This window comes from Eucyclogobius newberryi, unplaced genomic scaffold (genome assembly GCF_026437365.1).
Source record: "Eucyclogobius newberryi isolate DKJ021-1_F unplaced genomic scaffold, fEucNew1.0.hap1 SCAF_6, whole genome shotgun sequence".
NCBI lineage: Eukaryota > Metazoa > Chordata > Actinopteri > Gobiiformes > Gobiidae > Eucyclogobius > Eucyclogobius newberryi.
In genome coordinates, this window is record NW_027316278.1 from 11253199 (window position 1) to 11267857 (window position 14659).

The following is a 14659-nucleotide window of genomic DNA, read 5'->3' on the forward strand; positions in this document are numbered from 1 at the left end:
AAAGTGGAAAAACAATGAGCTGTACAATTAATGAACATTAACAACTCAAACAAGTAATACAAACCAGGAAAGTTGCTTCAATCAGACAAAATCCAATCCAATTTAGTTAATTTATCAACTCGGACAGTGTTATTACATTTGCAGTTTTTAAAGCATCGTCCGAGAGTGAGATTTAGCTTTTGTTGACGTTAGCTTCGTGTTGACGTTAGCAACATTAGCATCACAGAGGATTTAAAACTGCAGCGGCTCAAAAGCAGGAGCAGCTTCACAGAGGAGAAACTGTAGGAGAAACTAAAGGTTAAATACTGTACAAGAACTATCAATATTTTACCTATTGGTTGTTAAACTTTATTCAAACCCAGATCCCATGTGTGATTGTTTAACTCGGATAAAGTTTTCAAGAAGGAATTCACAGATGCTTTCAGAGCTTCAAAAATCCAACCTCCGAGGACAAATGGAACGCAGCATTATTGTCTTCTTTTCACTTTTTAAGTATTTTGCTTTTTGTTCTGTTTCTTTTAACATTGAAAGAGTAAAAAGGTTTTATTTTGAAGACAATCATCCAGTATTGTTCATTTCTGGACCTGGTTTTCGATTTAAATGGCAAACCAAACCAAACAAATCTGATGCAAATAATTGACAGACAAAAATCAGACAGAAATCCAATGTATTTAATGTGTACATATCATTTTCATAATCTTATAACTCGTGATCAGTAGCGCGAGCATGACAACAAAACCTATTACATACTGTATATTATTATTACGCAGTATTTGTTTATCTAATTTGTATCTGCTGCTGAATAAAGCATCCACTACCAGATGAATAATGAGCAGTTGTGGGCTCCAGCCTTATTTCAAGTGTTTTACATAAAAGCTTTGTGTTGGCTCTTCACTCAAGTGGCTGCTCCTGTTTACTGTGCCATTGTCCCTCAGTTTATGTTTCTACTATCTTCCCTTTGCCACAGATAAGAGGCTGGAGCACTCTGCATTGTAAATAAGACCATCCTGTTCTACACAGCCGGAGCACGTCGTGAAATACTTAACGGAGAAAGTCTGCAGACCATGTCCCAGGTAAGACTTTATACACTGTGGATTACCATTTGTTTACTTGGTCTTTAACAACCAAATTAATGGCATGACATCAGCAGCTTTTTACCATCTAAATGTATTGCCAAAATCAAAGAAATTGTGTCTAAACCAGAGATTTATCCATGCATTTGTCTCCAGTGGGTTAGACTACTTTAACGGTTTAGTTTAGTCAAGACTAAACATGGAGCTCAGGGGCCGGCCTCCTGCTGGTGCCAGAGTCAAGACTAAACATGGAGCTCAGGGGCCGGCCTCCTGCTGGTGCCAGAGTCAGGACTAAACATGGAGCTCAGGGGCCGGCCTCCTACTGGTGCTAGAGTCAGGACTAAACATGGAGCTCAGGGGCCGGCCTCCTGCTGGTGCCAGAGTCAAGACCAAACATGGAGCTCACGGGCCGGCCTCCTGCTGGTGCCAGAGTCAGGACTAAACATGGAGCTCAGGGGCTGGCCTCCTGCTGGTGCCAGAGTCAAGACTAAACATGGAGCTCAGGGGCCGCCCTCCTGCTGGTGCCAGAGTCAAGACCAAACATGGAGCTCAGGGGCCGGCCTCCTGCTGGTGCCAGAGTCAGGACTAAACATGGAGCTCAGGGACCAGCCTCCTGCTGGTGCCAGAGTCAAGACTAAACATGGAGCTCAGGGGCCGGCCTCCTGCTGGTGCCAGAGTCAAGACTAAACATGGAGCTCAGGGGCCGGCCTCCTGCTGGTGCTAGAGTCAGGACTAAACATGGAGCTCAGGGGCCGGCCTCCTGCTGGTGCCAGAGTCAAGACTAAACATGGAGCTCAGGGGCCGGCCTCCTGCTGGTGCCAGAGTCAAGACTAAACATGGAGCTCAGGGGCCGGCCTCCTGCTGGTGCTAGAGTCAGGACTAAACATGGAGCTCAGGGGCCGGCCTCCTGCTGGTGCTAGAGTCAGGACTAAACATGGAGCTCAGGGGCCGGCCTCCTGCTGGTGCTAGAGTCAGGACTAAACATGGAGCTCAGGGACTGACCTCCTGCTGGTGCTAGAGTCAGGACTAAACATGGACCTTAGGGACGTGCCTCCTGCTGGTGCTAGAGTCAGGACTAAACATGGAGCTCAGGGGCCGGCCTCCTGCTGGTGCTAGAGTCAGGACTAAACATGGAGCTCAGGGGCCGGCCTCCTGCTGGTGCTAGAGTCAGGACTAAACATGGAGCTCAGGGGCCGGCCTCCTGCTGGTGCCAGAGTCAGGACAAAACATGGAGCTCAGGGACTGACCTCCTGCTGGTGCCAGAGTCAAGACTAAACATGGAGCTCAGGGGCCGGCCTCCTGCTGGTGCCAGAGTCAGGACTAAACATGGACCGGCCTCCTGCTGGTGCCAGAGTCAGGACTAAACATGGGGAATCAGCTTTTCAGTCTTCCTCTATTCTTACAATGTTCAGCTGTGCATATGATTTAAAGGCTTTTATCTGCACTCTTGTCTTTTAAGTACATTTTATAATGATTATTTGTGTTTGTATTGTAATTTTTATTTTAAATTTTTTTTTTAATGTGAAAAACTTTTAATTACTTAATATAAAAGTTGTGCCTTATAAATAAACCAGCCTAAATATGTTAGTTTAGGTTTAATGATCAGACAAGTGAAATGTCAACAGAAATATCACCATAATATATACCCTGATTTATTTATTTATTTTCATTTTGAATCATCTCTTTTGAATTATTTTATAAATGAAATATTCACTAATCAAATTATACAATCTTCAAAACAACATTAATTGTATGATCTAAAATGTCATATATTGTCCTGCCTTAGTTATACTGACATAATAACTAGAGCTGGACAGATCCAGACACACACTGCTGTGAGTCTTGTATGTTGTGATGCAGTGACTGGGTGTGAGTGGTGCTATACACTAAGTGTGTGTGACTCTTGTCCTCCTGCTGTTTCTCTGGGCCTCCTTTTGCTCCTAATGCTTTAATGCTACCGGCTAATTCTATCAGAGTGACATCTGCCACTACTGCTCTGTCTGGGCCTGGACAAACACACAAACAGAGACAAACAACAACACTGCTCTGTCCATTTCAACTGCCTGAGTGGGAGTGCTACATGTTCCCACAGTTGTTGTTACAGTCGTCGTTATAGTACTTTGAACTGTCACAATAAGACATTGTGCGACAAAGTGCGATATATTGTTCCAGAAAATATCACAATAAAAGATCATATTGATATTACTTAAGGCAATAACATTAAAGGAAGAATATCTCAGTAAACCTGTTTCTAAATGAACCATATAAGTAAAAATACAAGCTGTGATAAATGAAAAGCAGAACGAAACACTTATGTAATTAGTTGTAATTTATGAGCCGTATACTGTATATTATTTACTCAAATCTCTATGACTAAAATGTGTATTTATTACCAAAAAATAACAAAATGTTTCTTGTTAGGGCAAAGAAAAGGTACCCGGGATAAATATTGAACCCCAGACATATTGTTCCAGTAGTTGTAGTAGTGGTGGATACTTCATATGTTGATATGTTATCTGGGTTATTTCCATTCAAATTGTCTAATATGAAATTCTGAATGAAAAAACAATGCGACATGAAAAGCCAGTTAAAAAAAAACAATCACTTTACATTTAGATTTACTTTTTTGAAGTATATATTGAATTTTGGCTCTAAAATTGTCGCAATCATAATTTAGTTTAATCTTTCTGAATATTCTTACCTGACTAACTTACAACGATCAATTAACTAATTACCCACTTCATCTTGAGATTGAGATTCACCACATTCCAAACCAGAATATATTAGAATCAAATCTTGCTTGACATTATATGAAGTAAATGCAATTCGATTTTTGTATTTTTTTTTTCATGCTTTTCTTTTTGTCTTGTTTTCCGCAGGTGGAGCCGGAGATCTCACTAGTCCAGAGGAAGATGTCAGACCTGGAATCTGTTTTGCAGCAGAAGGACATTGAACTGAAGGCTTCAGAGACACAAAGGACCATTTTAGAGCAAGACCTGGCAGGCTACATCACCGAGTGCAGCGTGAGCCTCTAGTGTTTTATGCACCGCCATAAGTGTGAACGACATGTGAACGTTACAGCATTCAGCTAACAACATATGGAGTGCTATTGATGAGGGACACGTAACACATTGTGCCTGATTAACTCTTAACTGATTGTGTTGAGTGATGTTTATTAGAAGGTATTATTGCAATTTACACAGTGCAATCAGGAAAAAACAAGATGGATTTGAATTTTTATTTGCTTATTAACCTTTATTTAATTAGGTAAGAACCCAAGAACCCATTGAGATCGAGAGCTCTTTTGCAAGGGCGACCTGGGCTCACTATAAGTTACTATTCCTTTTATATCAACCAGACAGCAGCTTACAAACATTACAGTTTCTCCAGTGGCACACGCAGAGCTTTGTGGGGGCCCAAGTTGTAGACAAAAGTGGGAACGGTTTATGTTTTGCTTAATGGCATGCTGTTTTATTTATTTCCAATCAGAATCTTGCTCTTGGCTGTCTCTCTCCATGGTGCGTGAGTCATTATACGTGAAAGGCAACTGTTGTAAATATAAATGAAGTCAAAAAAAATTCTTGAAGTTGTTTTACGCTGTGTTAGATAAATCCCAAAGTGCATCTGCTGGTGTTTTTGCAAGCACTCGTTTCATCGTCATTATTTAAGCAGCTCTTTCACCTGCTGATTGTCTCAACAGGTTTAACCTTTTCTGTGACAATCATGAGCAAACTGATGCTGTCGACTGAAAAAGAACACACATTTTACTCACACAGAAGACAAGGACGGAACACGACAACATTAAAATAAAAAATGTGAAAAGTGAAGCGTTTCTAAATATGAATTGCCAGTGTTAGAAACCACATATGTGCAAACGCCTTAAACCACTGCTCAGTTTTACATCTTTGTAAATAGAAGGTCACTCAACAAAACAGATTGTGAACATCCGCTAACATTTGTATCCGTCTAACAAATCTGAACACTCACTGATTAAAAATGTAAAATACTTTTCCTTTTCGACTTATAATGTGTTCCTGTGTTTTTTAATTGTTTTCATTTTTTCTTGTTTAGAGTTTGAAGCGCAGTTTGGAGCAGGCCAGGATGGAGGTGACACAGGAAGACGACAAAGCCCTTCAACTTCTCAACGACATCCGCGACCAAAGTGACAAACTTCAGGAAATAAAGGAGCAGGTATTTTTCATTTATCAACCTTTTATTTAGCCAGTCAAGAAACCCATTGAGATCTTTTACCTGATCCTGGGGCAAAGGGAAAGACACACGACAGCACACAAATCATGAAATATTTTCTACCAATAAGACATTTAACAACATATAATACAGAGTTTGCATTTTAAAGCACAGACAGTTTTTAAAAGACTCTTTTTCCATTTTAAAATAACACGAAAACCCACAATTGAACCTAACTCTCCCATTCTCAAGTCGGTTTGAAGGGCGTTCCAAGTCCAGTTCTCACATGGGGCAGTGCCAGGTTAGCACAGGGCATAATGACCCTCCACTCTCTGCACCAGGGCACACAAGTAGTACACAAAACTTTATTAACAAAGAAAGCCACCCAGCCCTGGCATATAGGTCACAATGGGAGTGAGCCTGCCTCAACCTGCTGTTAGTCTCAGGGCACTATGATATAAGTGTCATTTTTCTGTAATATTAATATAAAGAAGATCACCATAATCTAAAAGAGGCATAAAAGTGGCCGATACTAGACGTTTACAAACCTCCATTGTAAAACAGGCTTTATTACGATAAAAGAATCCTTTTTTACCTTCAATTCATGAGACATTTTTTGTTTGTGATCTCTAAAAGACAGTCTGAAATGAAACCAAGATATTCATAATTTGTGACAAACTCAATAGAGTCTCCCTGAGAGGTGTTAATCAGGGGAATACTTTCTGTTGACACATTCCCACGAGAAAATAACATAGCTTTAGTTTCATCTGAATTTAGCATTAACTTCAGTAAATTCAACCTAGACTGCACCACGAAGAAAGCTAGAATGACTTGATGGCCTGTCCCAGTGAGGCTGGGCCACTGTAAAGGCCGACATGTAGGCCTATAGGCTTTCAAACTGTACTTTTAAGCCACAGTTATTCCGTTAATGACAACAAGCGTTTGACTTTTGCATTTTTGCACACGTGACCTAACAAGGAACACGAAGGGCCTGGCTCACTGACAAGCATCTGATGGTCACTACTGTCCCCTCTGCTGCGTGGACAGTGATGGGTTAGGACGGGTTATAAAATGCTGGCCGTCATCTCATACGTCCGTACTCCCCCTTTATCATTGTATTTTTCCGCATCTAAATTCAGTTCTTCGTTTGGCTCATTTCTCCGTGAATATGTGACTGACTGTAATAAAACATGCAGCATTTTGTAGCTTAACATACAGAAGTCTGTGTGTCCACTGTCCCCTCCTGTCCATGATGATCTGTGAGCTCATTTACCTGTGTCTGCCTTCCTCTCCACATCTGGCTCTGCTCCAGATGTAGAGAGAGAGAGAGAGAGAGAGAGAGAGAGAGAGAGAGAGAGAGAGAGAGAGAGAGAGAGAGAAGACAAACTCCCAGTTAATTTGATGATAACTCTCAGTGCATCAGGGCTTCGGTGCACGTCTTACATGTTGTCAGGTAGGCTTCTTTTTTGGACTGCGTGCAGGTCAGTCCGTCAGCGCTGCGCTCAAGTGTGCGGGTCGTATCCACGGCGCTGCAGAGCTAACAGCGGGCGCCGCAGGGAATTCAGCTGTGAGGGAGGGAGAGAGAGGGAGAGGAGGGAGAGAGGGGGGGGAAAGAGCGAGCACGTGTTCATGGGGTTGTGGCTCGTCTCATCACTCAAAAAGACTTTAGGCATTAACAATTTGGAAAATAAGTAGGTGTTTAATGTGTATAAGGAGGAACTGGACTTTGGCAGCCGGAGCGCTTCTCTGCACTGCACTGCACTGAGGAGCAGCGTCAAAACACTCATTCACTAGGAAACTTCATGCAACCCATTCTTAACTTCTCTTTTAAATGGCATGTATGACATTGGCTCAAGAGATATCCCAGCGTTAATAATGGCCTTCCTGTCAAACGCATGCAGTGAATTTGCCATGCACATTTATGTTTCCATTGCATAGTATAGAGTAGTGAGTAGAGTATAGTGTGGAGTGCACACGTAAGCATTCATATCCATTACAGGATTAGGCTGCCGGCTGCTAGAATAAAACTGACAGAACCCAAGATGTCAACACAGAGCGATACAGAGAAATCTCTCCTGGCATTATGCACCAATTTTTATAAAAAGGTAATAGAAAATGAACCTGTTTTTCTCAGCCTACACGAGCCCTGTTTCCAAGCACCCGATACATTGTGCAACGGTTGCTGTGGAGACTGGAGTCCTATACCTACGAGAGGAGAGAGAGGAGAGAGAGAGAGGCCAATGCAGTGGGCAGGCGGTCGTGACAAGCTCAGACTATAACAGGGCGGTGTTTTTGACCATTACTTAATCCAAGGCCAATGACACTTACAACACACTGGCATCTGGCACCGAGCACACGTTTTACTACTACTACTACCACTACTATGCGGTGGCTGATAGACCGGTGGTCACTGAGTCAAATATGTGTAGGATTTATGTTAATGGGTGTGTGCGACGGAGCCTGTGTGCTGGTGCTGTGTTTGGCTTGTGTAGGAGAATCAAACGGGGAAAAAATAGTGTTTCTGCATCTGCAAAAATAGTGTTTCTGCATCTGCATGTGTGGACGTGTTAGAATTGTAATTAATATCATTACACAAATGTTTGACTCGCCTCTTGTTGTCAAATAACCACATTTAGATGGATAGGAATATACGTAGAGTAGAAAGATACACGGATGGATGTACTTTATAAATCCCAACAGAAATTCAGTAGTTTAAGCAATTTTCTGGTGCCGCTGGCTGTCCAAAGTGTATCCAGCCTATTAAGGAAGTTACTACAGACGCCGTGATTAACTGTGTGATTTTACAAAGGCTGCCGGACTTGACAGCAAAATAAAGTAAATGGTGCAGTAATATTCAGTGGTGAAGTAGACACACACGTGCCCATCAGAGGCCAGAAAAATAGTGTCTTGCCAAAGTGCATCAGGGGAGATTTGACAGACTAAAATTAGCCTGTTGCCAAGCAGTTTAATTTAGTCCATGTCTGACTGGTATCTAATCAAACCATTTTCACTCAGCTTGATGGTCGAGCCTTATCATATCACTCTTTATGGGGCCTGTCTGTGTGGAGTTTGCATGTTCTCCCCTTGTCTGTGTCGTTTCCTCCGGGTGCTCCGGTTTCCCCTGCCACTAAAAGCATGTACAATAGGCTCCTCCTCCCTCTGGGGCCAGGACTCCCCTGCAAAAAGAGATGCTTAAACTCAGTGGGACTTAAAAAATTCCTATCGGGCAATATGAAATTTGGAATATTGCGTGCTGCCCGGTGGTCGAGTGGTCAAGGCACAGCGCAGGCTCCTAGGGACTCACGGCTCAAAGTTTGAATCCCGACTCCGACAATGTACTGCATGTCCTTCCTTCGCTCTCATCCCCCATTTAATGCTATATTTACTGTCTAATAAAGCCTTTGGCCAATAAATAAAAAAGACATTTGGAACGTTGCGATATAATTGCAGCTGTTTTGACTCTCAGTTGCTAATTTCCACAGCAAACGACAAGAAGAAAAAACAATGTCAGAGCAAAAATCTGAGGAGGGAAATCAGAACTTGCATTATAAATTAAAGAGCCTTACACAACTTGGCGTAAATATTATAAGTGCCTTACCTAATTCATAAATTCCCACGGTAACACAGGGAGAACATGCAGACTCCACCCAGATATGTCACGTGATGTTGGTCCGGCCCGAGAACCACATTCAATCCTCCTTAAACGCGCGTTGCTTCTTCCAGCCACTTTGTTGGAAGAAATGGGGCTGTTTTTTTTTAAATGGCATTGATTGGGAATTGAAATCAGTACCATTTAACAAAAAACAGCCCAGTGTTTTATTTATGTCCATGAAATCAACACTGAAAAATATAAATTGAATCCAAAGTCGAGATTGTCCTGATCATCCAGTGAATTGCAACTTTTCATGTTGTAGTTTGTTGAAGTCTAATTTTAAAAAGCTCAAATTTTTCCCACACACTCAATAACCGCACACAAACTATTCCCAAAAATATATGGAATATTTAAAAAAATCTCCGTGCCTATAATCCACCTTTGGCTAATTCAGCTTCCACCAATTGGTTCTCTTACAATAAAATGTGTTACAAGCCGTTTAAAGCTATTAAACTGTACAACCTCTCAGCATGAATCGTTGATGACAAATTGTGTCATTTCTGCTAAGCTTATTAAGGCTAAATTGAGATGTTTTGGTTGTGAAGACGCCAGCAAAACAGTCACACGACATTGTATAGTGTGTGCTCCCTGTCGGTGTCGCTCTGTGGGGCTTTGACTGTTAAATCCAGCATTTCATCTCGGGCAGCATCTGTCTCCCACGCAGCGCTCATGTGACGGTTCTGTTTATCACTTTTATGGAGAAAACGTGTCGCGCTCGATCCGCACAGACTCCGCAGGGCAGGCCGTGGCTTTCGGGTTCAAGTCACAGAGCCTGACTTTAAATATTGCAATGTTTTTTTTGGAAGATGTGCTGAAGTTGTAGATAAACTTTCTTGCTGCATTTAAAAAAAAAAGGAGAGAAGACTAACCAACAGCCTCTAAAGCAGTTGAATAAAAGTACAGATAAAACAAACTGTATGGGTTAATGTACACTTTTTGGTGTTGTATAGAACTTCAACAATGACATTTCCAGGCACTTTTTTAGAACATTTTTGATGGATTGACACAATATTGACGGGATAATGCTTTCAAAACATCTAGATATTCATTTTAGTCAATATTACCTGCCTTTACCAATTCATTTAGTTTGATTAAAATCATTTTGTCAGCTACAACAGCCACAAGGAGTCGGATAAGCATTACGCCTTGGACTTGAAGACTGTTGAATTGCGTCTCATTGAGTGTTTCCCGGTTATGAGCCTTATCCTGGTTATGACAGTGGTAGAAGATGAAGTGATGGGTCTTTAAGAGGTAAACAATGAGGTTGACACAGGTAGGAAGTTCACTGTGTTGAGGGAACAGATTGTGCACGATCAAGGCGAGTTGACGTGCAAAAGACAGTAAAACCAGCCTATTTATACCTTCAGCCCTGGCTATCTTTGTTGGGACATGTCTAAAGAGGGTCTCGCCTGTTTGTTGTGCTTTACAGTTATTTATGACTGTTACATTGATGTGGTCAGACAATAAAACATGTCAAGGTTGTCAACGCTTAGTCTGAAATGAAATGCAGCTGCTTCTAGAAACAGTAGAACATGGATGATGTTTAGTCTTCCAAATATAGGATGCGTGTTTGCAATCTTTTTACATTCCAAGATACAAGGTACTGAAGTTCAAACGTTCAATGATAATCAGACACGATTCTGAATATGAAATGCACTCAGAGAAACCAGGTTGTCCCTTTTCACATGCGGAGGTAGAGTATTCTGGATATTTAGAGTGGTAGCTATGGCACAGATATGACCGGGAGCTTAACATGTCACATACTTTGCTAACTTTTGACTTTTTAGCATGTTTCCAAAAGCAAAAGGACACAATACACAATCACAGAAGAGCTTAAGTCTGTAGAACGCAGTCACAGCTTCGGGAAAAGGAGTTTTTTAACAGTGGGGAAAATGCAGCAGAGTCCGAAAGCAAAACACCACAGTAACAGAAATGCTTTGCTGTTCAAAGTTTGGCTGAATGTTTTATGATGAGAATATAATAAACCTTTAGAACGTATAGAGTCATTTTGGGAAATGAGCCGCTCCTGCCAAATGTGTTTCTTGAGTTCGCGCATGCTCAGGGAAACATCCGTGTGAGAAATCAGGACGCTGCGTTTTCCACAATATTCTGGATACTGGATATATTGTAATATCCCAGTGAAAATATCCCGGATTATCATCACCATGGATACTGTCATTACCGATTTATTGAACTCAGAATATTGTGTTTACAAGATACAAATAAAACCAGTATACTATAAAAAAAACCTCATCATAACTGGGTGCGACTTCTTAAAACTAAATATAATAACTAAACACTACAAAATATTTACAATTTACAGGTTTATTTGTGTCCATAGGAAAGTAGTTTGAAACAGGCACAGAAGTGATTTACTAAGTGCTTTTCTCATGCCTCTAATGTGTTTTGTTCAGTTATGGCAGACAGATTCGACCCGCTGTCCCACTGTGGTTAAACAATTCGGACATTATTTTGACCGTGTCTGATGCTGTCTCCTTCACTAATGTGCGACCCTCCCACTGGAAACACCGGGATGTTACTTTGTGTTATGGTGAGAGACAGGCTATGCCCCCCAACCCAACACCAAGGTTTAATTTTAATCTATTAGCCCGTGACTAATGACCACTTAAGAGACGTGCGCGCTAAGTGGCTCTAGCATATCAAATCTTTATCATGTTCACTCGCCTCCTGCACTGACACTCTGCAGCAACTGATTCAGACGCACTTTTGCTCCGTGTTTGTCCAAAGATTGGACACTCAGCTGGTTTACATTTTGTTGACTCACACCAAGGATAGATCAAAAAGCCTTTATATATATGTATATATATATATATGTATATATATATATATGTATATATATATATATATGTATATGTATATATATATATATATGTATATATATATATATATATATATATATATATATATATGTATATGTATATATATATGTATATATATATATATATATATATATATATATATATATATATATATATATATATATATATATATATATATATATATATATACTTGTCTGTCTTGTACTTTTTATGATGCGTGTTCTTCAGAAACTCGGGTTAATGAAAAAAGAAAAAGAAAAGTAAGTTTGAAAGTTTGTAGAGCGTGAAAATAGGGTAACAAACGTGATGAACTGGAAGAATGGCGTATTTTCCGCACTATAAGGCACATTGGATTATAAAGTACATTGGATTATAAAGTACATTGGATTATAAAGCACATTGGATTATAAAGCACACTCGTTTTTGAGAAAAATTAAAGGCTTTCAATTGCCCCTTATAGTGCGGAAAATACGGTAGATATATCATAATTTATTGCTTTTCTAGACTAGATGTTGTCTAGTTTTCGTCTCTCCTCTGGTTTGCGGTCATTACGTTCACATGTTCGCCAGGAAAACCATTTAAACGGTAAACCCAAAAAGTACAATTGAGGTATCTTGATTCGAATCTCAAAGATGTACAATAACACATCTGGAGAAGTCTGCGTGTAGTCGTATTGATTCTGCCTGTAAAGACAGGAACAGGAGAGGTGTTTAACTGCACGAGGTACGAAACGGACAGGACCATGTTAGACATGTGTTTCGATGTGTATCCGCTCATTTTAGATTAAAAGAAATGACAAACTACCAATGGTGGAAAGTACAGTTACATGTCTAAACATGTACTCTATTACAAGTACAAATACTACTGCCAAAAAAGTACACTCGGAAAAAAGACTCATTTTTTTAACAGTATATTCAGTATCAATTTAGATCAGGCTTTTATTAAAAAAAATTAAATTGATTAAATAAACAGTTTAACGCATATTTAAAAGCGCAAATCTGTAAATCTGCATATTCTGTGAGCACTGGCCAATCAGAGCAGGCGATGCAGTGATGTTTTGTGAGTTTGTAGGCTCAGTGGTCTACTGGTTAAGGCAGCAACACATATGCCAGGCTTCATGTGCCGCCGGCCGCAGCGTCGCGAGGTCAGATCCCGGCTCTGACAGTTTGCTTCATGTCCTCCCTTCTCTCCTTTCACGCTGAACTGTCCTGTCTGATTACACGTTTGAGACCAAAAAAGTCCTTGAAAAAATATTTAATAATAAAATAAAATCTGCAAAATCTTTTAATAACGCTTTACTTGACTGATCAGCCCAGAGAAAACATCAATAGTGTTTATTTAAAGGTCATATATGAGGTTACCTCATACATGTGCCCAAAGTGGTTTTGGTTTGATTCCTAGAGAACAGTCTCTATCCTTCTCCTCAGATGAGCCGACGAACGGGGGCTACCCGTGCGTAACTCATGCTTTTCTGTTTCAGCCCCTCCTCCAGGAAGAACTCTATACCTGTAACACGCCCTCCTGCCCCCGCGCTCGGGAGGAACGGCAGCTATTTAGGCACAGTTTGCTTCAAACGCTACTTCTTTTATTCAAACGCTGCTGCCGCTGCCCCGTGCCGCTGTGTCATGCGCTGTGTGCCTCGGAATCATGATAATCATTGCCTCTATTTTGCTGTTATGTTCATTTTTTGCCCCATTGCAGCTCACTGTCCCTCTTGTGTCCGTCAGGAGTACCACGCTCAGCTGGAGGAGATGCGTGTCTCCGTGCGACAGCTGGAGGAGGACCTGTCGGCCGCCCGCCGCCGCAGTGACCTGTACGAGGCCGAGCTCAAAGACTCACGGCACAACAGTGACGAGCTGAAGAGGAAGGCTGCCGACCTACAGCACCGTATGCAGAAGGTCTGTACTGTGAGGGGGTGAGGGGATGAAGGGGTGAAGGGGTGAGGGGGTGAAGGGGTGAAGGGGGTGAGGGGGTGAAGGGGTGAGGGGGTGAAGGGGTGAGGGGGTGAGGGGGACGTGCAGTTTGTGGCTTGAAGCACAATGACAATAAAACAACACTAGAGCCATGTCATTGTGTTGCGATTAGAAGTGGGAAATATATACAACATAATGTTGTTTTGAAAATATGCAACGCTTTAATGTTGTTCATAATAAAAGAAATGCAACAAAAAAGATTAAAAATAAACATTTATATTAGAGTAAAGGGTGATATTTATGCACTTTTGTGATTATTTGACAGAAATGTTCACATTTAACCCTGATTAAACCTGAATTAACCCTCGAGGACTAAATTCACTTTTACAAAATGGAAAACGGACTTAAACTGACTTTTACATTGAACTCAAAAATTGACAGATTTACAAGACACTCTTTCTTTCTTTTGAGTTTTGAGTTGTTGTGATTTTGCCAACAAAAAAATAACACAAAAGAAAGACATTTAAAGACATTTCTTTCATTACATTTTTGTCCATATCACCCACCCCCAGTTGTGATTATGATTCTGTTTTTAGAGAATATTTGTGCACATGCCCAGAAGTGTTTCCACCAACATTTACACTTTCCTTTAAAATGTACAGCCTTTGTGATTAGAGAAATGTGAAAATTCAAATTGTGTTTTTTCCCCCCAATGCATTGGATTTGTGTTCAAATAGATCCATCACAGTCATTTAGTGTCATTTAGTTTAGTCACTAAGCTCATAAATAGATGTTCCGCACCAGATCATGGGGAAATCTCTAGTTTCCATCTGCAGCAACTGATTTACACACACTTTTTACAGCGTTTTAGACACACTGTCCTGTCTGCGCATGGAAATGAAATGATTGCTTATTTTATATGTTTTACCCAAAAACAGAGAAGGACACTTGCTTTATGTAGTCTTACTTTTCCAATTAAATAATGTATAACTT

General features: G+C 40.8%; 1 protein-coding gene across 10 annotated transcripts in view; it reads left to right on the forward strand.

Annotated features, from left to right (window-relative positions):
* The first annotated feature begins 964 nt into the window (after nucleotides 1-964).
* citb (citron rho-interacting serine/threonine kinase b) overlaps nucleotides 965-14659 on the forward strand; it is a 55634-nt gene continuing 41939 nt past the window's right edge. For all 10 annotated transcript variants that reach the window (XM_072432829.1, XM_072432834.1, XM_072432830.1 and 7 more), the window contains exons 1-4: nucleotides 965-1073; nucleotides 3953-4096; nucleotides 5145-5264; nucleotides 13481-13651. In XM_072432829.1, coding sequence (XP_072288930.1) covers nucleotides 1065-1073; nucleotides 3953-4096; nucleotides 5145-5264; nucleotides 13481-13651 — 444 coding nt within the window. In that variant the 5' untranslated portion in view covers nucleotides 965-1064. The remainder of the gene's footprint in view (nucleotides 1074-3952; nucleotides 4097-5144; nucleotides 5265-13480; nucleotides 13652-14659) is intronic.